The sequence below is a fragment of the Chionomys nivalis genome, chromosome 11, assembly GCF_950005125.1.
Source record: "Chionomys nivalis chromosome 11, mChiNiv1.1, whole genome shotgun sequence".
In the NCBI taxonomy this organism is placed as follows: Eukaryota; Metazoa; Chordata; class Mammalia; order Rodentia; family Cricetidae; genus Chionomys; species Chionomys nivalis.
In genome coordinates this window covers 56,930,001-56,957,427 of record NC_080096.1, presented here as the reverse complement: position 1 = coordinate 56,957,427, position 27,427 = coordinate 56,930,001, and the positions used below count along the sequence as shown (strand labels likewise).

Sequence of the window (27,427 nt, the reverse complement as noted above, 5' to 3'; positions counted from 1 at the left end):
GAGGGCTGGAGAAGTCCTATTCAACCTATGGGTGCATAAATTGAGACTACAAACAGCGAACTCGCTTGTCCTGTTAGACATGAGCTTGTCAGACATAAACCACCGCAGTCCTACTAAACTGGACTAATCCAGAGGAACCCGAGGAATTAGATAATTTTTAAGGTCCAAGTTAGGGTAAAAATTTAGTGTTTCTGAGCCCATCAGCCTAGTTTTATTTTCTGTTGCTCTTTTGGGACAGATTCTCCAGAATGCTTGATGTTAATTTTCCTCAGCCATTCTTACTTCTTTCTTAATGATAATTTGTTTATTTGTTTGTTTGTCCCCTACTTAAAAAAAAACAAAAACAGTGTTTCTCTGAAGTGAGAAACTTGATTTCTCAAGTCTCTAGTAAATATTTTTTTGGCCAAGTAGCAGTTGAATATCACTCCTCAGACAGCAATTGTAGCAGCCTGGCACTGGGGAGCGAAGATTTTCTTGCCTCCTCTAGATCTGCTGTTGATATGCGTTGTTTTCCATTTGTCTCACCCAGGATCCCATTGTAGCAAGTGCTGCCTATAAATCTCTGTCTCACTTCAGCTCAGGAGAACACACCGTCCTTCACCTGCCAGAAAAGGTAAGAGCTTCTGCCTTTTCACTGCTATCTCTTGTTTTTTTTTTTCTTGTTATATGTCTTTATTTCCCATCATAGGAGCTCATTTCCTGATGAGTGTGTATGCATCTCTAGGTAGAGCATCCTTATAATATAACTTGTTCATTACTCTTTGAAACTGTAAAACTGTGTGATCTTATGCTTCGTAAGGGTTAGGTTTGAATCTCCTTGAAGCAGGTGAAAGGCACTGTGGTGCGTGTGGCGTCATCCTAAATGACTGGAGTCGCAGCTTGCCCGGAAATCCTGTGCCATCCTAAGAACCACTTTCCCGTCAGGTCAGAGTGCCGTCTTGGAGTTTAGTTATAAGCATAGATGAATATTTTCTACTTCTTGTGCTGCTAACAATCATTATCTTTCACAAACAACAAGTGTCATAAGAAAAAAAGCCCTTTTTAGTAAGATAGAAAATGATTTATATGGCAAGAAGAAAGTGTCATTACTTTTATAAGTCAGCAAAAAGTATGGCATCTAAAATAAGTAAGTTATTAATGTTGTTGATATTGCTATTGTAGTGTTGGGGATGGAATTCTAGCCTAGTATATGCTAGGCAATTATTTTTATTTCAAACTAAACGTAAAATTACTATATGACGGGTGTAATTGTATAAGACTTTAATTCCAGCACTGTAGGGATGCAAAAGTAGCTTGGTCTGTGTTGCGTTCAAGATGAGCTTGGTCTGCATAGCAAGTAGCCAGGGTTACATAGTGAGACTCTGTCTTTAAAGAAAGAAAGAAAAAACAATCTAGTACTTATGTAATTTAACCCACTTTAATGTACTGGGTCATGTTAAGGAGTTAAAGCTCTAATTTTACTTTCATTGCCACGATGAGTCCAGATAATATAGATGACTAATGAACGCCTTTATAGTAAAAGGTGATATTATTTCAATATTTAAAAAATAGACAACTTTCCCCATTATTTGTAGATATTCTGTTCTTTTTTAGATATTTACTATTATCCTCTTATTTCTTTAGCATCCCACCCTCCACCTACCCAAAAGGAAAAAAAATAAAACAAATCAACTAAGACAATATAGAATGTTTCTCTGGTAAAATAACGAGTAGTGGGCAAACTTTTAGGTAGAAGACATTGCTTTTTCTTCTGACTTAGAGTCATTAAAAACTACTCAGCTGTTACAAAATTAAACTTACAAAGATCGTAAGATAGTCTTGTTGATTTCTGGGGTTATTTTTAGAAGCAATAAAGAAGTACTCATTATGTATCCAGGGTTGGTATAAATATGGTGTAACCCTCTTGGCTTTGATTTAACTGAATGTCATTGCATTCATCAGAAGCTGTTTCTCTTTTTAGCTAAATTTATGCAGATACTTGACACATTCTCCAGCACACTCCTCTGCTTGAGCACTCACTCTGATCTCATAGGTGAGACACACGTAGGTGTTTGGAGATTATCTGGCTAGGTGTGTACAGTGAGGTATTTCATAGGTAAACTTTCCCATATCCAGTTCAATTTGAAGGAGAGTTTTGTCATTCTTTTATTTGGCTTTTTGCTGAGTTTTGTTTTTCAACAAAGCTTTTCTGTAATTGGGAGGTCTCGTAGATTTGTGTGTGTATTCTAAGGATGTACTGAGCTGTCCCTGGATGTTTTAGCAGCTAATGCGATGCAATTACCAAAATTTAGTAACTTCATCAGATATTCTTACACATGAGTGCCCTCACTCTGAGCCTATTATGTTGTTATACACAAACCAAAGTCAAAGATTGGTGTTAGATAGCTGGAGGAAATAATTCCTTAAGACCTGAGCGGAGGAGCTGGAGAGATGGCTCAGTAGTTAAGAGCACTTACTGTTCTTCCAGGGCACCCAAGTTTGACTCCTGGCACCTACATTAGTTGGCACTCACTCATCAGTGTGAAATTAGACCATTTACGATGGTTGGGTTATCCAACCTGGGGACTTTCTTTAGTGGCTTTTAGAAATGTAAGTGTCCTGGATACTGTTACTCATTTTGAGTAATGTCACTTGATAGAGCAGGAGGAATGGACAGGTTATAGTATGTGCAAAATGATTGTACCTCCTTTCTGCTAAGTAATTCTGGAAGCGTTTGGTTCTTTGGCACACTTTATGCCCCCTCACATGGAGGGACAGCAGTGGTTTCTTTTCCTTCTCCACTGCCACTCCAGCTCTTTCCTCTTTACTTTCATTTTAAGCAAATTCTTTAACTTATAATTCACAAACCATAAGACTCACCCATTTAAAGTGGGCAGCTTAGTGCTTCTAGAAAGTGTAAAGATTTGTGTGAGAACATTCTTCCCTAAAAGAGCCCTTGTTGGGTTGGTGGTCGCCTTACTCCCTTCCTCTCTATTCCCTAAACAAATGTCTATCTTCTTTCAGTGAATTTGTCTTTTCCGAAGCTTTCTTATAAATGGAATCATCAGAATGTGGAGTTTGTGACTGACTTCCTTTTTATAGTCTTTTCAGGGTTCTTTTCTGTGCAGCATGTATCTTATATATCTCTGTACTTCATTTCCTTCCTTCTATCCGCCCTTAGCCCGCCTTGTTAGTCCCTAATATATACTTCCATGCCCACTGTTTTAAAGGAAGATTCAGATGTAAGAGAAAATATGTGGTCTTGTTAATCTCATTTAACATGCTGATCTCTAATTCCATCCTCTTTCCTGCAAGTGACATGACTTTCCTATTCTCGTTGCTGAAATAAAATGCCATGGTGTATACATGGGACTGTCTCTTTAACCGTTCAGTTATCGATGGGCGACTGGACTGATTCTATGACTTGGCTATTGTGAATAGTGCCAGAGAAGCATGAGTATGAGGCTATGTCTGTACCATGCCACCTTTGGTTCCTTCAGGTCTATATCCACAAGGGGGAATAGCGAGATTATATGCTAAGTATGCCTTTAGTTTATTGAGGAGTATGCAGGGTTTTTTCCTATTACATCAATGCCAGCATTTGATATATTTTTAAATTTTTATATATTTTTAAATTCATATATTTTCTGATCAGAGTTGGACTCAAAGCAGTTTTGGTCTATATTTGCTTAGTGACTAATAATGCTGCAACTCTTACATTTATTTATTGGCTATTTTACTTGTTCATTTGTAAAATATCTGTTAATCTCCCCATTTTTGTTTGCATTACTTGTTTTTAATGTTCAATTTTTTAAAATTCCTTATATATTCTGGATATTAATCCCCCCCACCCCACCCCCTTTTTTTTATTTTCGAGACAGGGTTTCTCTGTAGCTTTTTTGGTTCCAGTCCTGGAACTAGCTCTTGTAGACCAGGCTGACCTCGAACTCACAGAGATCCGCCTGCCTCTGCCTCCCGAGTGCTGGGATTAAAGGCGTGCGCCACCACCGCCTGGTTTAATCCCCTTTTCCTAGTCCATTCACTGCCTCTTCATTCTGCCATTTGTTGTGAGAGGCACTGTGAAGTGCTGCACTCCCCATTTGTCAATGCTTGTTCCTTCCAGGACTGTTGGAGTCCTCTGTAAAAGGGTCCTGATGGTGCTGGAGAGATGGCTCAGTGAGTAAGAGCACTGTCTGCTCCTGCACAGTACCCAGGTTCAATTTTCAGCACCCATGTAGTAGTTTACAATCACTTGTACCTCCAGCTCACGAGGATCTGCTTCTTTCTTCTGACCTCCGCAGGCAGCACTCAAGCAAGTGGCACACATAGATACATGCAGCCTAACACCCATGCAAATAAAAAAAAATTGTTTTATAAAGTCTTCGCCAGCCAGTGTGGTAGTACACACCTGTTATTCCAGACTTGGAAAGTAACAAAATGATAATCAGGAGCTCAAGTCTCAGCCACACAGAAAACTGGAGGAGGTCCTCTACCTCCCAAAAGAAAAAATGGCTGTACCTATGCCTATACTTTGAAGTGTTACCCTAGATTTGTTTCAACCTCTCAGTTCTTACATTGAGGTCTTTAATCAACTTTTTGGTTTCTTTTTTTAATTGAAGACCAGAGATAAGGGTCTAGTTTCAGTGTTCTCTGTGGATGTATAGGGTCTTTTTTAAAAAAAAAAAAAAAAAATCATTCCTTGCTGAGGAGGCTTTTCTCTAATACTCATTTTTAGTCATTCTATTGAAAACCATCTGGCTGTGACTGGGTATATTTATTTATGATTCATCTGTTTTATTCCATTGTTGTTTGTATCTGCTTTTGAGTCAGTATTATGCTATTTTGTGATTACAGTTCTACAGTATAATTTAAGATAAGGTACAGTATAATTTAAGATAATACCCCCTCCTTTCCTTCTCTTTCTCTCAAGACTTCTTTGGCTTATTACTTTTTTATGTTTTTGCATATGAATTTTAAGGTTACTATTTTTCTGTTTCTGTGAAGACTTTCTTTAGAATTTTGATAGGGATCTCCCTGAATGTCGTATGTTGCTTTTGATAATATGGCCATTGACAAAGTACTATCCTGATGATCCATGAAAATTGGATGCCTTTCTATCTTCTTCCTCAGGGGTTTATATCTTTTAACTATAGAAGCCTTCACTTCTATGGTTAGGTTTATTTCTAGGTATCTTGTTTTGGAAAGGGCCATTGTGAGTGACATTATTTTCCTAGTTTATTTCTAATTAAATTTGTTGTGTAGAAAGCTATTAGATGGTGTGGGAGGTCCTTCTATCTATGTGTTGCTTTTATTGGTTAATGAATAAAGAACGGCTTTGAGCCTATGACAGGGAAGAACAGAACTAGGCAGAGAAAGCTAGGCTGTATGCTGGGAGAAAGAAGGGCGGAGTCAGAGAGACACCATGGAGCCACTGGAGACAGATACTAGGAACTTCACCTGGTAAGCCACAGCCACATGGCGATATACAGATTAATAGAAATGGATTAAATTAATATAAGAATTGGCCAATAAGAGGCTAGAGCTAATGGGCCAAGCAGTGATTTAATTAATATGGTTTCTGTATGATTAATTCAGATCTGAGCTATCCGGGCAGCCAGGAACCAACAAGCAGCATTTCCTTCAATGGATTTGATCCTGCTTCTTTTCTGAAAGTGTATGCCAGATTTAAGATTTTTCTGGTGGAACATTTAGGTTCATAAAGTAGAGTTTCATATTTTTTAAAATTTGTATAATTTTACTTCTATGTGTTCATTTTACTTCTTTCTGTTGTCTTATTGATTTGGCTACAGTTTCAAGTACTAGATTGAATGATAGTACATATAGGATAGAACCTTGTCTTGTTCCTGATTTTAAAGAAAATTCTCTTAAGTTTTTTCTTATTTGGTATAACATTGACTGTAGTTTTCTACATATAATTATGGTTGGGTTTTTTTGGGGATTCCAGATCTCTCAAATAAAGACACAGAGACTTATTAGTAGTTATGATTGCTCAACCTTAGATTAGGCTTGTCCACTAGCTTAATTTTAGCTTAATTTAAACTGTTTCTATTTGTCCATGTTTTGCTTCAGGGCTGGCTTTTTACCTATCATTCTATGTGTCCTACTTGCTAATTTTCTCCATATCTGTCTGTCTGGCCCCTGGTGTATCCCTGGCATCTCCTTTTCTTTCTTCCCCCAAGCCTAAATTGCTTTCTACTTACTTACTTACTTACTAATGCTTACTTACTTTTTACTATTTACTTACTTACTTACTGCTTACTTTCTTACTTACTAATACTTACTTACTTCCTACTATTTACTGACTTACTTCTTACTCTTTCTACCTGGAAATCCCACCTATACCTTCTCCCTCACTATTGGCTGGTCACTTTTTATTAGACCAATCAGGTGCCTTAGGCAGGCAAGAAAAAAAAAAACCCAGTAAGGCATCTTTACATAATTAAATGAATGCAACACATCTTTACATAGTTAAACAAATGCAGTACATTTTTGTATAGTTAAAATATTCCACAACATAAACAAATGTAACACATCTTTATATAGGTAAATAAGTATTCCACAACATAAACCTTTTGTTGTCATTAGATGTTATCATTCTCTCTCCGATTTCTGCAGGCAGGATGTTTTGCATGAAGGGATGTTGAATTTTGTGAACTTTTTTCTACATGTAATATTTATGCAATTTTTTTCCTGAACTTTTTATGTGCTATATTTTTATGAAGATTTATTTATCTTGGTTTACATGCATAAATTTTTGTGTGCATGTATGTGTACCATGTGCATGTTTGCTGAATGGAAATAACATTAAAGATGTTTATGAGCCATTGTATGGGTTTAGGGATTCAAACCTGGATTTTCTGGAGCAATGTGTTCTCCTGCCCCCCATTTTCTATATTTTTATGCATTAATTCTTTGATGTGAGCTGAATATATTGAACTAGTCCTGTGTTCCTACAATGAACCCAGCTTGATCATTAGTGTTTGATTTTTTGGTGTATTTTTGAGTTTGATTGCAAGTATTTTATTGATGGGTTTTACATTTATGCTTACTAAGGAAACTGGCTTGTCGTTATTTTTCTTGTTTCCTTCTCTGGGTTTGGTGTCAGTGTAATACCAGCTTCATAGCATGAGTTTGCAAGCAGTCTGTCTTTTCTGTCTCGTGAAGTAGTTTAAGAAGCGTTGGTGGGAATTGAAAGACTTGGTAGAACCAGGTGATAAGTCTTTCCAGTCCAGGACTTTGCTTTGTGGGAGATTTTTTTTTTTTAAATTGATGATTCAATATCATTGTTTTTTGTTGATCCTTTTGGGTTTTTCATCTTATTGAGTTAATTTTTGTACATGATATGTACCTAGAAATTTATGCATTTCTTCCAGGTTTTCCTGTTAATTGGAATATATTTTTTCAAAGCATTCTGCAATGATCCTCTGGATTTCAGTGGTATCTTTTGCTTTTCCTTTACCTTTACTAGTTTCTTTTATCTCTTCTGGCTTGTTTGGTGAAGCCTTTGTTAATATTGTTTCTCCTTTCAAAGAACCAATTGTTTGTTTCCTTGATTTTTTTGTATTTCTAGTGTAATTTTGATTATCTTAACTAAATTCATCATTGATCTTTATTTAGCTTTTTCAAGCATTTATGTTTCCTGAACATCTGGAAGAAAAGAGAAGGGCATATGTGGATGTCACAGGACAAGTCAGTTTTCTCTTCCACTTTGTGAATCCTGGAAATACAACTCAGATCTTTGGGCTTCATAGCAAGTGCCTTTTAACATACCCAGCCATCTCTCACACCCTTTCATTATTTATTTCCTTTTTAAAAGTTATATTTTATTACTACAAATAGTTGAATTATGTTTTATTGTATGAACAGACCAGTTCGTTTATTAATTTATACTAGATTGTGTTTATAGTTGGAGGCATAATGCTATATAATAAATGTTCTTGAACATGTTTTAATGTTGTTTATCTTTGTTATATACCTATATTAAAATTTCTTGGATTTAAGGTAATTATTTTACAAGTTTTCTGAAGATTCTTGATGCTTAAAATTAGAAAGCATATCAGAGGGACAATGAACTTTCTTTTTTAATCATTAAGTTTTCAGGAACTAGAAAGCTCTAGTACTTTTTAGAATTTCAAAGACAGTTCTCAATCATTCTAAACTTAGAAAATTTCAACTATAAACCAGAGATTCTTGAGAAACACTGCTTGCTAGAACTGAAAGATTCTCAGTGTGCCAGGGTATCTCTGATAATGTAGTGTCGTAAGTGAATGCTGTCATACCCTATCTTGAACGATGCTCGATTGTTACTTCTGAAGTGTGGCTGACTTATTTCTCTTAGAGCTAAGCTCTCAGGGTTGAATCTAATTGAAGTCTCATCTTGGAAAGTACTCCGGAGGTTAAGTTGCTTTCCCATGTGCTTCATGTACTGATGATAACTCTCCTTATGGTTGAGCAGCGTCACTGGAGTTGAGATTATTATACATAAGAGAAGCATTTGCTGTCTGTTTTCTTTTATTTCTCTGCAAGAATCCTGACTCAGTGCAGTTGCTAATGAAATGGTGCTTTAGGGACCTATGAAGAAGGCAGTCTGTAGAAATTGTTAATTATTTCTAAAAATAACTCCCAGAGACAGGCAAATGGTAACGACTAGGATCTGGTACTTTATGATTATAGCAACCACTTTTCTGTATTTTGATTCCCTACCCTAATGCTAATTATCTCTGCATGGACATTATGATGGTGTGTCATTGAAAGTATTAAAAATTTAATTAATTGCTTTACCATTATATCTTGTGGAAAATATGATAGTGCTAATGTTACGTTCTTATTTTAATTCATACAAAGCAACTGAAAAAATCTTCAAAATACAAATTACATATAATAAAGTAAGGTTACTGATTACTGATTTTAGTAATTTTACTTTCTGTAGCAACAATTGCCAAGTCTAAGGAATATCAAGTAAAATATTTGTCATGCACCAATCTACACATATTTCCAATAGAAGGTTTTAAGTTTTGTCATAGAGATATAGCTGAGATAAGGATTTTTAAAAAATGTGTGTGTGTGTGTGCGCGCGCGTGTGTGTGTATGTGTGTTTACAGCCATAAAAGCCAGAAGAATAGGTTGAAACACCTAGAGCCAAAGTTATAAACAGTTGTGAGCTGCCCAGCATGTGTGCTGGGATCCAAACTCAGTCCTCTGGAAGACCAGCAATTGCTCTTATCTCCCAAGCCTCTCTTTAGCCTCTAAGTCACGATTTAAAATAAAAATCAGATAAATCAAATATTGAATTATACAATACTAAGGTTGAACACATTGAATATGCCAGTTGGTATCTTTTTACTGTGTGGCGTGTAGTATTATTTTACTAATAAAAACTAATTTTATTAGTTTTCTATAATAATCATTGCTCATGTTAGCTTATGATGATGTTCTAATTGTATTACTATCAGTTATTTAAATGGAACTGAGATAATACCAAATAAAATTACTAGAGTTTATCATTTAATAAGTCTGGGAGATGAGTGTGTGTGTGTGTGTGTGTGTGTGTGTGTGTGTGTGTGTGTGGTTTTCTGGGACATAGTCTCTCTTTGTAGCCTTGACTGTACTGGAACTCACTATGTAGACTAGGCTGGCCTCAAACTCAAAGAGATCCACCTTCTTTTGCTTCCCAAGTGTTGGGATTTAAGGTGTGCATCACTATGCCTGCTGTTACATAAATTCTTTTAAATTTTTATTTAAATTGTCTTTTGATATTAAAGAGCAATGCATCTAAGACAACTTTGACATCTTAACCCAGAGTCAACAAAGAATATATTTTGCATGTTTAATTCCAGCCTCTCTGACATTACTTCCTTCAGATAAGGCCAGAAATGCCTGCTCCTGATGAGTTGGATGAGGAGGAGACTGTGGACCTTTCCATTCCTGGCCCTTGCTATCTGAGACTGTTGACCATCACCGCGCCTTCAGTTTTACCAGGTGATTCCTATTTGGCAACCATGGGGCTAACCTTTTTTAGTGATTTTGCCTGTTTGATAAATTGTGGAGGCTTTTTGTTTGTTTGTTTGTTTGTTTGTTGTGTGCATTTGTAGTTTACTCTCATGTAGAATCTTTCTGGCTGAAATGATAAGTATAACCGTGTTCTATAGGCATTGCCTTAGGTAATATGGTGTTTTAACCATAATAAAACCCGTTAGATGACAGTAACGCTGAGCCGGAAAGTGAGTTTAAGCAATTGTTCTCAGTGATAGTTAGAATTCACTTCAGAAACTGAGTTTATTGTGCAAGGCAGATTTGCACTGGGACTCCAGGGCACTGCTTTAATTCTTGCCTATTTGTTATAAGCTAAGTGAAAAAGAAGGTCATTCAGTTTTTGAGAGATTTACTGATAGTTTCACCATTATGGATTTGTTCTTTCTTTTAAATTATTTTATTTCATTCTTTCATGTGTTTGGATGTTTTGCTTGCATGTATATTTTTGAACCGTGTTCATGCCTGGTGCCCAGAGTGTTATAGACTATTGAGAGTTGCCCCATGAGTGCAGGTCTAGAACTTGGGTCCTCTGCAAGAACAGCAAGGACTCTTTCAATGGCTGAGCTGGTTTATTCTTTCTATAAAGTGTACTAACCACATCATTAATATTTGAGTGCTATAAATTAATGTTTTTTTAAAAATGGGTCAAGAGCTGTGCACTGATTCACACAGGTGGGATGTGATAATGAGGAAGAAGCTGGAGGGTCGTTAGCTGGAAGACAGGGTTGTACCTTTGCCAGGCATGATGGGTTTGAGGCTCATCTGGTTCATGCCGTGACTTCCAGGCCATCCGGGGCTACATAAGGAGACCATTTTTTTTTTTTTAACTTTAAGGATCAAGTTATGTGGTCATTCAGCTTTGATATAAAGTTTATTGGACCATTAGCCTTTCAAGGCATGCTGTGCCTATGTGTGGTGCTCACACATATAAAACTTTCACTGTTCCTATTTTAGTCTTATCTAAAAAACGATAAGTGATTATAGCTTGAGATAATGGATTATGGACTGTGATTAAAATTTTGTATTTAAAATTTGTTGTTAATTTATAGATAAAACTCCTGTCCATCCCTGCCTCCTTTCAGGAGAGCCAGCTGAATACTGGAGATGAGTCAAAGATGCCGTGTTTTCATTTCTTTTCTGCTTTACAGCAAGCCACCAATACTTGTTCACTGTTATTTCTTCTCCGCACTTCCTACCTTCCAGTTCCCCGGGAGCCTTGAGTCTCTCCAGGGCTTGCAGCAGTAGGAAAGCCTTATTATACAACACTTCTCCCGTGTCCTAAAACAGCCATGGACAGTAGTTTATTTGGACTATTAAAATGGTATTGCACCCTTTGCTGATTCCTGTAGTCCTGTGGTCATCAGAAGGGTGCAAGTGCCTGGGAAGAAGGAAAACATTGCTACTGGAAACCTCTTTTGAACAGTGGTATCTCTCTGCTGGTGTCTTTACTTGCTGGTTACAGTACTCTATCGACTGTGATTGAGGAAATCTACTAATTGGAGTCAAGTTGATCATGGAGGTATTAACTATGTCTGGAAAGCCATGGCCATAGACACATTATTTTGTGCTCTTGCTCCAATTAATGTAGTACTGACAGAGAAGGACACATAGGTTGTACCATAGGAACAGAGACTAGAAGCATACTGGGTGTAGATTGCTTGATGCTCACTAGTCACTGATGGCAGTAAAGCCACTGCTCTGGAAAGAGGGGGATCATGGCCTGTTTCTCTTGTTGGTTATTTCTTCTCCTCCTCTTCTTCTTAACACACAATTTTTCAAAAAAGTTTTACCTGTAGGGGTGCTATGCCTTCATGTATGTAAGTGCATTATGTGTGTGCCCGGCACCTATGGAGGAAGAAAAGGTTATCAGATCTCCTGGAATTGGAGTTAAATACAGTTGTGAGCTGCCCTGTTGGTACTGGGAATTGAACTCTGGTCTCATGCTAGAGCAGTATTCATTCTTAACCACCAAGCAATCTTTCCAGAACCTAATGTTCAGATTTTTAAAGTTCTAGTTTAAATCTATTTGTATTGTCGTCCTATTTGGATTTTTCCAGATACTCCAAGTTTGGGAACTTTAGTAGGAGTTTGATATGTTTTTCATTCAGCATAGTGTATTTAAGATCCTTAACCTAGCTCCTTGTATTAATTTTATATTTTTTCCATTGGATGATTTTTCATTAGCCATAACTGCAGTGTTAACTTCTCACCTTGTTGTCCTGTGGATTTTCTTCTTCTTTGCAAATTCTCACCTGGTTATATATAATAAAGAGGCCAAGGCCAAGGATCAGAGAGTGGAAAGAATGCTAGTTGCTGGTTTACTTACTTGGAGAAGATGTGTTCTCTGTAGTGGCTTCATTCATGTCCCTGCATCCTTACCACACTTCTCCGTGACGGAGTTGAGAGGTTTCTATTGAGCACAGACCTTGACAAGAAGACTTTCCGTTGCTAGAGCAGTGCATTTGCAAGCCTATCTATCCTTCCTTCTCTTTTGACGTGTGTCCTTTTGTCAGAACACAGTTCTTTCTGAATTATCCTCTCTTACAGAGCGCTCCTATCTTCACAGTCACGTGACGCACACACAATTTGTAAAGTCTGTTCTCAGACTGAGCTTACAGCAGTTGTACCTGTAGCACAGTGTTCAGGAACTGGAGCACATAGCCTGTGATTACATATCGTTCACTTGTTTAGATTCATCAAGGTCATGACAGGACACGGGGTTCATGTTCAACGGAATAATTGAAGAAAGTTTAATAAAGTAATTCTCTGTAAGTATGTTTTCAAAGTTAATGGGAATTCATTAGACACGATGGATGAATCATCTGAGAATACCTAAGGTACTCTGGCCTGTGTAGGGAGGGAGAGAGACATTGATGTCACAGATAGAGCTGCCTAAGGGGAGACAGCCCTCTAAACAAGGGTGCAAGCAGCCTGTAGTAACCTGTTGGACAATGTCTAGGGCTTAAGCTCCCTGGCTTCACTGTGTTTTCACCCTTTGATCTCTCGCCAGTGCCTTTCAGTGACTGAAACATTGAGCAGCCTGTTGATGCATTTCCCACATCTTTGTTTGGAGGCTACAGAGCAGTGTAGAGGGTAGAGAGCATAGGGTAGAGGAGTCGTAGAAACTGTTCCCAACAGATGTTCTCATCTATGTGTGTGTATGTATGTGTGCACCTATCTGTGTATGAGTGTGAATGTGTCTAGACCAGAGATGGGCATGGATGTCTTCTTCAATTGCTTCTCCATGCTTCTTGAAGAAGAGTCTTTTAGTTGTACCTGAGCATTGCCATTGGGTAGACTGTCTGGCTTGCAGGTTGCAGGGATCCTTTGTCTTTGACTGGGGATGGCGTGTGTATGCTGCCTCACTTGGCTTTCTTGTACAGGTGCTGGGATTCGAACTCAGGTCCTCAGGCTCTGCCACATATGTTACTGACTGAGCTACTTCCACAGTCCCTCTCTTCGCTTTGTATGGATAAGTTTGGTTACATCCAGGAGATGATATAGAAAGATAGAAGGACACCTAATAGATGTGCTAGGGGGTATTCACTGCTTTAAATCATGGTCATTTAAAGGGCACCTTGAGGTCGAAATATTCCTAATGAAATTTGGATGTTACTGGGTGAACCCCTGCCTTTCTGTTCTGTTGGAGGAGCATTCAGTAGTCTCTCTCTCTCTCTCTCTCTCTCTCTCTCTCTCTCTCTCTCTCTCTCTCTCTCTCTCTCTCTCTCTCTCCCCCACTGTGATTTGTCTAGCTTTAATGCTTTGTTTTTGTTTCTGTATTGGGCAGCCTCTAGTGGCCCTTATGGAAATGGCACTCAGCCCTGAACCCATAAGTCTTACCTTACCAGTTATTTTGTTTGACATCTTGTTGTCTTCTGATCCTACATTTTTATGCTGCTGAGTAGTACATACAGTATCAAATAGCAAAGAGCACAAGCTTCATTAGCAGTGCAGATAAAGAAGAAAGAAATGGATTTTTCAGTTTTTAATACTTGTACTAACATTGCTACAGAAAGGTGCTTGCTTCAGAAAGATCTCTCTGAAAGCATCCAAAGGAGAAGCATGGCTCTTTCTGTGAAAATCTGGTATAATCCAGGTAGACAGCAAGCAAGTCTCACATGCCCATACAACACAGCAGGCCTATAAGTCTGAAGAACAGAAAGGCTATTTGGAAAGATATCTTTAACTTGGCAAGAAGGGAGCAGGGCAGAAATGAGGTCAGGGTGAGAGTCCTGACGCTTCCTTGTTTGTGATCAAAATCTGTACAGTATTGTTTTAAATGTACAGTCAAAGCTATTGGATGGCATTTGGAAAGCAAAGGAGAATCTCAGCTTCTGCCTGGAGGATTCTGCAGGAATGATTATTAGGAAGAAGAAACTAAGGATGTAACTCTATTAGCATATTAGAGAAAGGATGAAGACGACAACTAGGCAATGTTTCATAAGGATGGTTGTGGAAGGATGGACTCTGAAGGTGGAGCCACAGAACCAATGAATTAAATGTAAGAAGTGACGGTGAAGCAGTAAGAGTGAACTCTAAATTCTGATACCTTAACTGTGCCGTGCTTTGTTTTAAACTGAGGAAGTTTAAGAAAGAGGTGATAATTGGTAGTTTACTTTTCACGCTGCAAAGTTCAACCTGAAATATAGCTAGGTGTCCATATTAATTAATTAATTAATTAATTAATTAATTCTCTGCTTTTGGGATGCCACATTTATTTGGGTTTTGAATTCTTTTTATTCTTTTTCAGCCTTGGAAGAATTCTTTACATCCCTTGTGAAACAGGAGATGGTGAATATGCCCCGCGGAATTTATCACTCGGCATTGAAAGGAGGCATCCGATCAGACCAAGGGAAGACAGTAGCAGGAATCCCCAATTTCATACTGAAGATGTATGAAACAAACAAGCAACCAGGACTGAAACCTGGGCTAGCAGGTGAGAAGACGACATGGTTTATAGCCTGACACTCTTCCTTCCACATGGAATTGTCATAGGTCACATGGTAAGACATCGCTGCAGCTGCTGCTACTAATGTTACACACAGCTGGAAAAGTTACAACAAATAACCAAGCTGGAGTGGGATTTTGAAAACTATAGAAGCAAAGACTATATTTAGTCTTTTTTCCAGTAAAGAGGAAAAAGAAGAAAGAAAATGAAAAAGAAAAAAAAAAAAAGAAAAAGGCTTCCAATTCCAAAATGGGGGAACTATTTTAGAATTTTTCCCCCCTTTTGGAGTATATTCACAATTATGGCTATGGGCTAGATATATGGGATCTGGCTCAGGTGGAGGTCAGGTCTGTTGGTGGAAAGAGCAACCAATGGCCAACAAATGTATGGAAGAAATTTTAATATCTTTAGCCATCAGGGAACTGCAAATCATGACTCCTTTGAGATCCCAGCTCAGCCCAGCCAGAATAACCATTATCAAGAAAACAAACAAGAAATGCAGATACAGAAAGAGAGAACAAGGCATACTCATACGCTGTTGTTGGAACTATAAATTAATTTAGCCACTATGGAAGTCAATACAGATGTTTCCAAGAAGATGAGAATCATAATGATCTCCCTGTACCACTTGTTGGTTTTGCCCAAAGTAATCAAAGTTAGCATATAATATAATATAATATAATATAATTATACCTTTGTGTTTATTATGACACTGCTCACAAATCAGACTGTGTCCATCAATAGATGAATGATTAATTTAAAGTAACCTTTAGTTTACATGCATATGGATTTTATGCCATCATAAAGAGAAGCAAAATTGTACCGTTTGTAGGAATACTATGTGTCACCATACTAAATGAATGACATAAGTCAGATTCAGAAGGCTGTACTGCACAGTTGCAAATTGTCAAGTAAGACATGAAATTAGGGGAGACCTTGGGCAGAACAAGGGTGCTAAGAGGAGGTAGGAGCTAAGCGGTGATGCTGGCATAAATATGATCAAAATGCATGATGTGCATGCCCAGAAATAACACAGTAGAGCCAAATATTTTATGCAGTGAATCCACTGATAAAGATAGTTTAGAAATTAACTGGAACTGCTAGTGAGGACAAACCAGCTTGTAAAATGTAGCTACAGTGTCTTTCTGTTGACTGCTTGATTGATTTTGTGTTTGCGTGTATGTGTGAGCAGTGTTGTATGTGTGTGGAGATGCGCATTGTGTGTGGGAGTGCTTGGACGTGTGTGTGTGTGTGTGTGATCTGCCTGCTTGTCTTAATTTGCTTTCTATTGCTGTGATAAAGAACCATGACCAAACAAACTTTGGGAGTTACAGTTTATTTCCCCTTACAGTTTATAGTCCATAACTAAGAGAAGTGAGGGCAGGAGCTGAATTACTGACTTGCTTCCCCCGTCTTGTCCAGTCTGCTTTCTTATAAGAGCCATGACCACCAGCCCAGGGATTGCACTGCCCTCAGTGGTCTGGATCCTCCTGCATCAATCATCCATATTAAGAAAATGCCCCCCAGGCTTTGCTGTAGGTCACTCTGACGTAGGCATTCTCCATCAAGGTTTCTCTTCCCAAGTAATTCTAGCTATTTCAGAAATGTATGCTTTCAATATACTTATTAGAAACAAGGAAGGAAAACAAACTTTTTAAAATAGCTTGGAAAAGAATAGCAAATCAAGTAAATATTATAAAAATATGAGATGAAAGCCATAAGGATACTTGCCATATGAAGGTTTAACAAAATCAGTAACTACAGAAGGCTGAGTATGCCTATATGAGTAACAGCAAAGGTAATGCTACTTCAGATCCTATCCCGTTCAGAAAGATAAATACTACAAAGAAATTTTAGCCAATATTCTTCAAAATTTAAGTGAGCTACAGAAGTTCTTCAAAAGATAAAATTGATAAGAGAAGAGGTTATATGAACAATTTGATATTGACTGAAGAAATTCATTCTCTAACCTAATCATCTTCCTACTGGCGGCTTCTTGATGAATTCTTCTACTGTTTGTCAAGAAAAGGAAATAGTACTAGATTTGTACAGACTGTAGCAAGAACTCAGAGAAAATGAATTCTTCATAGGACCAGCATATATTCACACCAGAACATGACCATGACTTTACAAGACAGGAACATTATATACCTCCCTTTTCTGTGAACACAGCTGAAAAGATGGGATGTAAAGGATGTTATTTAAGCAATGCATGTAAAGGGTAAGACATGGTTAATTCAAAGATTCAAAGCCAAGATAATTCGTTGCTTTAATTTACAAAGGAAAGTTAGTCTTTAAGTAGAGTCAAATGTGCAGAGAAAAAAAATCTGAAAAGTTAGCACATGGTCGTGATGCCAAAAAGACTTTTATTAAAAATTATGTATATATGGAAACTTGATTTGCTCTGATAAGGAATAACCACAAATGCATATTCGCAGTTAATCCTGAAATATTGAAACTTTGCTCTCTAATAGTGGAAAAATGTATGAACACTATTATTACCACTACTACTCAGTATTGTATGAGAGGCCATTGCTAATGCTGTCAGCCAAGAAAAAGAAATAAAATTTACAAGGATTAAGGAAATAAAACATTCATTACTTGCAGAGGACACAATTATATTCATAGGCAATGTAAAATATTTCATGGATAATTATTAGGATTAATAGTTGAATTCTATTCATCAGTTATATATATATATATTCACACACACAAAAGTGAATATATAAAATCGGTTGTATATTTTATATGTTATAATGAATAGAAAATAGAATTTAAAACTGTAATGGCATCATAAATATTGTATATCTAAAACAAATCTATAGCCTGTATGTTCATAGCTACAAAATAATATTGAAAAAACAATAAATGTAGTGATATGTGATATTTATGGGCTAGAAAGCTGCATACTGTAAAATCTAAGTTCTCTTCAAATTAACATACAGGCCTAAATAAATCATATTACCCCAGATATTTTTGACAATTGACAGCCTTATTCCAAAAATTGTGTGGAAATATAAAAACACAAGAATAACTAAGGCAGTTCTGAAGAATGGCAGCAACAATGTAGGAAGATATACATTACCCAATGTCACGACTAATTATAAACCAACAATAATTAGTAATGGGGTGTTAGTACAATGATAGGCTGACCAAATGAATACAGTGTGAAACATGCACACATGGCCAATTTGTCCCTAGATTTATACCAGTGATGTAGAGAAAAGCCATCATCTCTGTAATAAAAAAGGCCTATGTGTTTATTTTTACTTAATTTGTATATGTCTATGGTGTGTGTGGTCCATGTATCCATGTGTATCAGGGGTATACATACATGTCCTTACATGCGAAGGGAAGTGTTTTCCTTGGTCCTCGACCTTATCTGAGTGAGGGCCTCTCATTCCCCCTGCAGCTTTTGGTTCATCCACACTGGTTGGCCCAGCGAGCTCTAGGGACCCACCTGTCTCTGTGTACCCAGTGCCTGGGTTTCAAATGCATGCCACCATACTCTGCTTTTATGTCAATACTAGGCACTGAGCTCATGTCCTCACATTTGGGTGGCAAACGCACAGTGCTGACTAAGCGTCCCAGATCTAAAAGCTCTAGTTTAAAAAGAATGACAAGTACATTGAAGACATTCATGGTACACACATCTGATAGAGGACACATGGAAAATGTATAAAGGACATTCACAAAGTAATAGAAATTATTTAATAGCAAAACTGGAAATCATTGGAGTTGACGGTTCAGAAGGATGGTATTCTACTGTCTGTCATATATTTTCAGCGTTAACTGTTGCTTACTGCAGCATGAAGTTTCCCCGTGAATGATGGACTCAGTTCTAATTAATGAGTATAGCACAAGTAGTTAGCAGGTCATTTGACAGCATTACCTTTTAGCAAAACATAGTAGTAGGTTCCCCCGGGACCTGTGACTTTCCCAGCTCTGCTCTTGAATGGACCGTTGACAGTTGTGGGTGTGGGGGAGGTGTTTATTTTCTTCAGCAATGTAGCCACTTGCTCCAGGAATAATCTACCCACACTTGGGCAAGAAACATGTAATTAAATTACATGCAATAAACCTGTAAATTAACATGGATTACATGTTAAAGGAAGATAGCAGCGGCTTGTTGGGAAGGAGGATTCCAGCAGAAGAACCTAGGTGGAAATGACTAACACTCATTATATAAATGTGTGACATAGTCAAATAGGAGTTAAAGAGGTATTCACATGTGCAGTAAACACATGAGAAGATAATCACCTTAACATAAAAAACCTGGGTTAAAACTGTAATAAAATCACATTTCATATCATTAGAATGGATACAAGTTGGAAAATACAAAGTATGGTTGGTCCTATAGTCCCATGGGTTTTACATATAAGGAGTCAACCAACTGCAGATCAAAAATATCTGTAAGAATGTTTACAGTTGTACTAAACATGTGCAGACCTTTTCTTGTTATTAGTCCTCCAACAGTTTAACACAACAGCTGTTTATGCTACATCTGATGTCTTTGTTGTATTTGTTATACATAATATAGGAGTTCAAGAAATGGAGGAGGAAGTGAATAGCTTACATGCAAATACTGTGTATGAATATAAATGAATTTAGCTAAACACGGGGGTTCTTGGAACAGTTCCCATAGATACCAAGGAATAACTGCTGGTGAGGTATAACTAGGACAGCTGTTGTGAATATAAGTTCTTGTAATATTTTGAAAATTGATTCTTAACAAATTCCTACATTACTTGGAGTTTTATTTTTGCAGAATTTAAACCTGATTGATACTACCAGAGACATAAGTTCACAGCAGTCCTGTTTGCCTGGTGTGTAGCTCGGGAGCTGTCTAAATGCTTGTTTGCAGTAAATCAAGTACACAAATGGTACACATTCATATAAAAGACTGTGAGAGAATGTGTGACCAACTGTCAGTAAGAGTAAGATGATTTTCACAACAATGAGGGTGAGCAAACAAATCAGATGTGAAGACACCTTCATGATCTAATTCTTTAAAAACATAAACCATGATAGGCAAAGTAGCTCTTTAGAAGTTGTACTGCCGGTGGAGTTGGTGTGTAGCTGGAAGGTGTAACCAAGACTTCTGAGATACACATAATGATTTACTTCTTGATCTGTATGGTGGTTCGAAAGAAAATGGCCCCAAAGGGGTAGCACTGTCAGGAGATGTGGCCTTGTTGGAGGAAGTGTATCACTATGGAGGCAGACTTTGCAACCTCATATAGGCTCAAGCCACGCCCAGTAAGTCATTTGACTTCTAGTTCCCTGAAATATATAGCACTCTCAGCTTCATCACCCTGTCTGCCTGCATGCTGCCATGCCAAGCTTCTCATCATGGACTGAATCTCTAAGACTATAAGCGAGCCACTTCAATTAAATGTTTTCCTTATAAGAGTTGCCGTGGTCATGGTGTCTATTTACAGCAGTAGAAACCCAAACTAAGACAATCTACGTTCTGCTTAGACATGTCTTCTCAGTGCAAGACAATTTACTCAGCTGTGTTTGTAAAGTATGAACTTTTCTCTGACATATACCAAGAATAGATGTTGAAAAATGTAATGGTCGAGTTTTTTTTCCCACATTCTGTAGCTTGCCATTTTATCTTGTTAACCGTGTCCTTTGCCTTACAGAAGCTTCTCAGTTTCAGGAGGTCCCATTTATTAATTGTCGATCTCAGTGTCTGGTGTTATATTCAGGAAGTGGTTTCCTATGCCAGTGAGTTCAAGGCTACTTCCCACTTTCTGTTCTTTAAGGTTCAGTGTGGTTGGATTCATATTGACATCTTTGATCCATTTGGACTTGAGTTTTGTGCATGGTGATAGATATGGATCTATTTGAATCTTCTATATGGTGACATCCAGTTATGCCAGCACTGTTTGTTGAAGATGCTTTCTATTTTCCATTAAAATTTTAACTTCTTTGTCAAAAATCAGGTGTTCATAGATGTGTGGATTAATCTGGATCTTCAATTTGATTTCATTGATCCATTTGTTTGTTTTTGAGCCAATATTAAGCTATTTCATTATTATAGCTCTATAGTAGAATTAGAAGTCAGGGGTGGTGATGCCTCTGGAAATTCCTTTATTATACAGTATTGTTTTGGCTATCTTGGGTTTTTTGTTTTGGGGGCTGATGTTCAAAATATACAAAGAACTCAAGAAACTAGATATCAAAATATCAAACAATCTCAATTTAAAAATTGGGTACAGATCTAAATAGAGAATTCTCAACTGAGCAATTGCAAATGGCCAAAATGCACCCAAGGAATTGCTTAACATCCTTAGTCATCAGGGAAATGCAAATAAAAACAACTCTGAGATACCATCTTATACCTGTCAGAATGACTAAGATCAAAAATACTAATGAAAGCTTATGCTGGAGAGGATGTGGAGTACGGGGAACACTCCTACATTGCTAGTGGGAATCAAACTTGTACAGCCACTTTGGAAGTCAGTATGGCAGTTTTTCGTAAAACTGGGAATCAGTCTACCTCAAGAACTAGAAATACCACCCTTGGGCATATACCCAAAATATGTACAATCATACTACATTTGCTCAACTGTGTTCATAGCAGCATTATTTGTAATAACCAGAACCTGGAAACAACCTAGATGCCCCTCAGCTGGAGTGGATAAAGAAAATGTAGTACATTTACACAATGGAGTATTACTCAGTGGTAAAAAATAATGACATCTTGAAATTTGCAGGCAGATGGATGGAACTAGAAAAAACTATCCTGAGTGAGGTAACCCAGACACAGAAAGACAAATACAGTATGTACTTACTCATACATAGATATTAGATGTAAAGCAAAGGATTACCAGCCTACAATCCACAACCACAGAGATGATAGGAAATAAGGAGAACCCTAAGAGGGACATAAATGGATCCCCCCAGGAAGGGGAAGTAGACAAGGTCTCCTTAGTAAATTGGCAGCATGGGGGAAGGTTAGAGTGTGGTAGTGGAGTGGGGAAGAGAGAAAGGAAGCAGGGAGGAGAACTTGATGGATTGGGAAGGTTGAGTTAGATGGAGGACAGAGAGGGAGAGCAAAGAAAGAGATACTTTGAAAGAGGGAGCCATTATGGGCTTAGTGAGAAACCAGGCACTAGGGAAATTGCCAGGAATCCACAGGATGATCCCAGCTAAGAATCTAAGCAGGAGTGGAGATGGTACCTTAAGTGTCCTTCCTCTTTAAAGAGATTGATGGCTACCTAATTGTCATCATAGAACCTTCATCCAGTAATTGATGGAAGCAGATGCAGAGATCTACAACTAAGCACCAGGCCAAACTCCTTGAGTCCAGTCATAGAGAGAGAGGAGTGATAATATGAGCAATGGGACCAAGACCACGATGGGGAAACCTACACAAACAGCTGACCTGAGCAAAGTGGGAGCTGACTGACTATGGCTTGACAGCTGAGGAACCTGCATAAGACTGAACTAGGCCCTCTGAATGTGGATGGCAGTTGTGTGGCTTGGGCAATTTGCATGGCCTAACTAGCAATGAAACTGGCTCTTTGGAGTCCATTCCCTGTGGAGGGACACCTTGCTCAGTCTAGATACAGTGGGGAGGGCCTTGGTCCTGCCTCAAGTGATGTGACGGACTTTGTTGACTCCCCATGGGACGCCTCACCCTCTCTGAGCAGTGGATGGGAGTGGGATGGGGAGAAAGTAGGGGGAGGGGGAGAACATGAAGGAGAGGGAACTGGTATTGGTATGTGAAATAATGTTGTCTTAAAATGTTTTTAAAAATGCAATGGTCTGCAGCACTCGGGAGGCAGAGGCAGGCGGATCTCTGGGAGGTCGAGGCCAGCCTGGTCTACAAGAGCTAGTTCCGGGACGGACACCAAAGCTACAGACAAACCCTGTCTCGAAAAACCAATAAATAAATAAATAAATAAATAAATAAATAAATAAATAAATAAATGCAATGGTCTGTATATTTTATGTCATTTTGGTTCCTAAATATGTCTTTTCATTGCCTCAGAATTACTAAGTTTTCATTTGTTTCTTGGGGTTGCCATAAGTTATCTCTCAGGTACTTTACTGGCTCCCTTGGCTTTTGATTGATTTGGGGCCAAGGTGGTGCTGGATGTTCAGTTGAGAACTCAGTTAACCATAGTTACAAAGGCATGGAAAAGAGGGGCGATCAAAAGCCAACTAATGCAGGTATGAGGTCAGCTTGTTCATGTGAGTGCATAGACTAAGTAGGATCCTTGTGTTATCAAAGGTTGACAGAGATTAATATGTGCACATACTTTTATTTAATGAAACTCATTGTAGAATAAAGCTTAATAGATAGTATCAATAGTTTACAAAATGTAAAATGAACAAAAAATTATAAATTTTTTTTATAAATGTTTATGGTGATAAATGTTAGTTATAAGTGTCTTGTAAATAAGTTAATTTTAAATGTTAATTTTTGTGTGTCCTCTTTTTTCCTTCTTTTGACACCAATATTCAAAAATAATAGTTTGTTTAACATTTTGTGTTTTTATTTGTAAGTTCTCTATCCAGACTGGCCGAGAGTGGGACCCCTGAGAATATAGCTCACATTTTTTTTGTTATTGAAAATGCTTATTCTGATTTCTTTCTTTTGAAAGGTGGCATGTTGTTTTGCTATGATGTTGCCATGTATCAGAGTAAAGACGGCAAGCCATTGAATCGACTGATGGCCAGTAGAGGGCGAAGCTTCAAGCAGACTTCCCTGGCCCTTGTCCATGAAGTAGGTGCTGTTCTTTGTGCTTTATAGTTCCGCCATTCCCTTTATATACACGGGATTGCATTTGTTTATAATGGTTTTCCTTTGCCACAGTTAACACAGGTTGCTTTTAATGATTTCCAAAATAGCCGACCAAATAGGATATTAAGTCCAGTGATTTTTCAAGAGACAGTTGAAACTTCCCTACCACCCAATGGAATTATTAAGGAATAGCCTCTAAGGATTTTGTTTGTTTACTTATTTCAGCAATGCTTAACTTCCATTGTATAGATTGAATTCTAATGTATTTAAAGCAAAAGGATTGCCCATTTTTTTCTCTTAAAAATTGGTTTTATGTGTGTGTGTGTGTGTGGTAGCATGCTTGTACATGCCATAATGCCGGTGGGGGTCAGAGGACAGCTTGTAGAAAGTTTTCTTTTTCCACTATGGTTTCTAGAAATTGAAGTCAGGTGATCAGACTCAGAGACAGGTGCTTTTATCAGCTGAGCATCCTCCTGACCCCATTTTCCTTGGGTTTTTATTTATTTCTTTAAGTGTGCATGTGCATCTTTGTGTCACACTTAGAAGTTACATGGTACCCTGCAGGAACCAGGTTTTTCTTCTTGTAGGTTCTGGGGATTGTCGGGCTTGGCAGCAAGCATGTGCTTTTACCCAGGGAATCATTTTGCTGGCTCCTGCAAAGTATTTGAAGTCTTTTTTTTGATAACAGTGTGACAAGTCCTTTTATGTCCCGCCAGACAGCTTCCAAATAGTGACATGGAAACTTCTTATTAATTATGAAACCTCTGCCTATAGCTTAGGTTTGTTCCTAATTAACTCTTATAACTTAACCTGTTGGAGGAAGGCTGCTTGTTGGTACCTGTCTACTCAGCCCTGAAATAATCACACAGAAATCATATTATTTAAATCACTGCTTAGTCCATTAGCTCTAGCTTCTTTTTTTTTTTTTTTTTTTTTTTTTTTGATTTTCGAGACGGTTTCTCCGTAGCTTTTGGTTCCTGTCCCAGAACTAGCTCTTGTAGACCAGGTTGGCCTCAAACTCACAGAGATCTGCCTGCCTCTGCCTCCCGAGTGCTGGGATTAAAGGCGTGTGCCACCACCGCCCGGCTAGCTCTAGCTTCTTATTGCCTAACTCTTATATATTAATTTAACCCATCTCCATTAATCTGTGCATTACTACGAGGTCGTGGCTTACCAGCAAAGTTTCAGCATGTCTGTCTCTGGCAGAGGCTCCATGGCTTCTTACTGACTCTGCTTCCTTTCTCCCAGCATTCAGTTTAGTTTTCCCCTCCTACCTCTATTTCCTGTGCAGGCCCACAACAATCCTTTATTAACCAATGTTATTCAGAGCATATAGAGGGGAATCCCACATCATTAACCCATTTATATTAATCTACATTCCATCACCTGGCGTTACCTCTCTTCCATCTTGCAACTCCTCTTTTCTCTCCTTGTCTCCTGGTGTACCCTCCTTTGCTCTGTCTCTGGAACCCCATCTAATCTCTTCCTGCCTAGGCCTAGCTATTGACCATTCAGGTCTTTATTAAACTAATCAGAAGGTGCTTTGGCAAAGACATATCTTCACAGTATAAACAAATATTCTGCAACATAACAGTGTCTCTCATTCAGTTAAAGAGAAAAGCCTGGGAGGGGTGATGTGTCTCTGGGGTAAAATGTTTAAACGCAGCAGAGGAAAACAGGTCATTTCTGTATCTGCTATTCCCAGGCATCTCCTTAGCTAGCATGGGAAAGAAAGATACACTATCTTTACCATTTTAAGCTCTACATATAGGCATTTTCAGGACAAATCCAAGTTTAAACTCTTCATGAAAAGTAGATTTAAAGTTATTAGAATGGAATTTTTAAGAAGGTGTGGGCTAGTAGAAGCTATCTGTTAAATTTAGCTAATGTATCAGAAACTATGCAATAGGCTCCACATATGAACAGAGAAAGTGTCTAGATTAAGATGTTTGTGTCTTGTGTTAGAGATGGCCTAGAAAATCTCAGAGGGGTGAGAAAATGACAGTATTATTTGGGAGTCACTTAGAGGGCCTTCTGGACAGGATTTTGCGAAATCTAGGATGGGATTTTAGTTCATTTTCAGTTCACATGACCCAGTGTTTAGCTGTGTTTACTGTTGTTGTGAAGGACTGGAGTTTGGTTTCAAGCACGCACATTAGGCAACTCACAACTGTCTGTAACTGCAGCTCCTGGGGATTCAGTATCCTCTTCCCGTCTCTATGCATTCCTCAGCGCACATGTGCTCCCCCCCACACGAGACAGACAGAGAGAGAGAGACAGAGAGAGAGAGACGGAGAGACAGAGAGGGAGAGACAGAGAGAGAGAGACAGAGAGAGAGAACAACGCATTAGTTTTTTGTTTAACCAGAAACAGCGAGAGTCTTGAAGAGCTGACTGATAACAGTTGCACAATGGCAGCTTCCGGTCAGCTGTGCACTTCAACAGTTACTGTGTCGCTGTGCCTGCACATCTGCACACGCATTGTATGTGCCTGCCATCAGGTGTTTCAGCTTACTGCTTGTTATATGGCTTTAGTAGACACAATACTTTGAATCCGGATTTTTCTTGTGCTAGCACCACACAGAGCAGAGCTCTCTCTCTCGATGCTATGCAAGAGCAACAAATCGAGCTCATCGAGCACCTCCCCACTGGGATAAGCTGCTGTATTCTGCAATGTGCTACTGCACGGCGGAGCTATGATGCCTGGCAAGTTAGGTTAATTAAGTGCATTTTCAAGTTAGAAGATTTTCGGTTTTGAATGTTTTATTAGGATGTGACCTCAGAATCCTAAGCAGAGGAGCACAGTATATTCATTTATTTAATCTCCACATCCACATTCTGAGGTAGGTCCTGTTAATTTGTTCAAGATCATAAAGCAGCTAAGTGGAAGAGTCTGAAAATTGAACCCTGGAATTCAATTTCAGTTTGTAACTGTAGAGCTTAGCGACCATATCAAGTGAATTTTTAAACTTTATTAAGTCCACAGCGTTTACTTACTTTTGGCTTTTCTTTGGCATTTCTGATTGACCAGTACCACCACTCATAAAATTTTGAACCGTTATTAAATAATATGTGGGTTACTTGAATACAAGTTTAACAATACCTTGAGAATTTATATGGTGACTAACTCAGAGAGTTACCGAGTGAGTAAGGCCTAAGGGTCAGGTAGTGCACACAGCCTGGAAACACTGAACAAAGAAATGCTTCATGCGTGCGTGCGTGCGTGAAGAAATGCTTCATGCGTGCATGCATGTTGTTATTGTTATTTTTCTGCGATCTGTCTGGCATTTTTCTAGAAGATTCTTCAAACTGTGCTTTGGTTCCTACTGCTACCTTAATCTGTGTCTCTGGAAGCTCTGGGATCCTAGGAAGTCCTTTGTCCTGTGGATTTCATGTATTTATCGGCTTACTGGTTGGTGGGCCTTTGGTTAGCTTCTGATTTTTGGTGATCATATTAACACCCATAATTCCTCACTGAATTGCTCAGATATCTTTGTGTGCACATCTATTTTCATTTCCTTTAAGTAGAAAAAGAGTCAGGAGTGAGACTGTTGGGGTATTTGGTAAGTGCTCATAAAACTTTATATAAAACTAGTAGACTCTTTGTTGGCTGTCTGCTTGTGGATGCCCCTGTAATATACAGGGGTTCTCTCGCCTCCCTACCAGTGACAGGGATGTTAGCTTTAA

General features: G+C 38.3%; 1 protein-coding gene across 5 annotated transcripts in view; it reads left to right on the top strand.

Moving 5' to 3' along the window:
• Focad (focadhesin) overlaps positions 1–27,427 on the top strand; it is a 283,297-nt gene that overhangs the window by 167,476 nt on the left and 88,394 nt on the right. For all 5 annotated transcript variants that reach the window (XM_057783564.1, XM_057783562.1, XM_057783563.1 and 2 more), the window contains 4 exons: positions 530–613; positions 9,861–9,978; positions 14,783–14,968; positions 23,602–23,723. In XM_057783564.1, the coding sequence (XP_057639547.1) occupies positions 530–613; positions 9,861–9,978; positions 14,783–14,968; positions 23,602–23,723 (510 nt within the window). The remainder of the gene's footprint in view (positions 1–529; positions 614–9,860; positions 9,979–14,782; positions 14,969–23,601; positions 23,724–27,427) is intronic.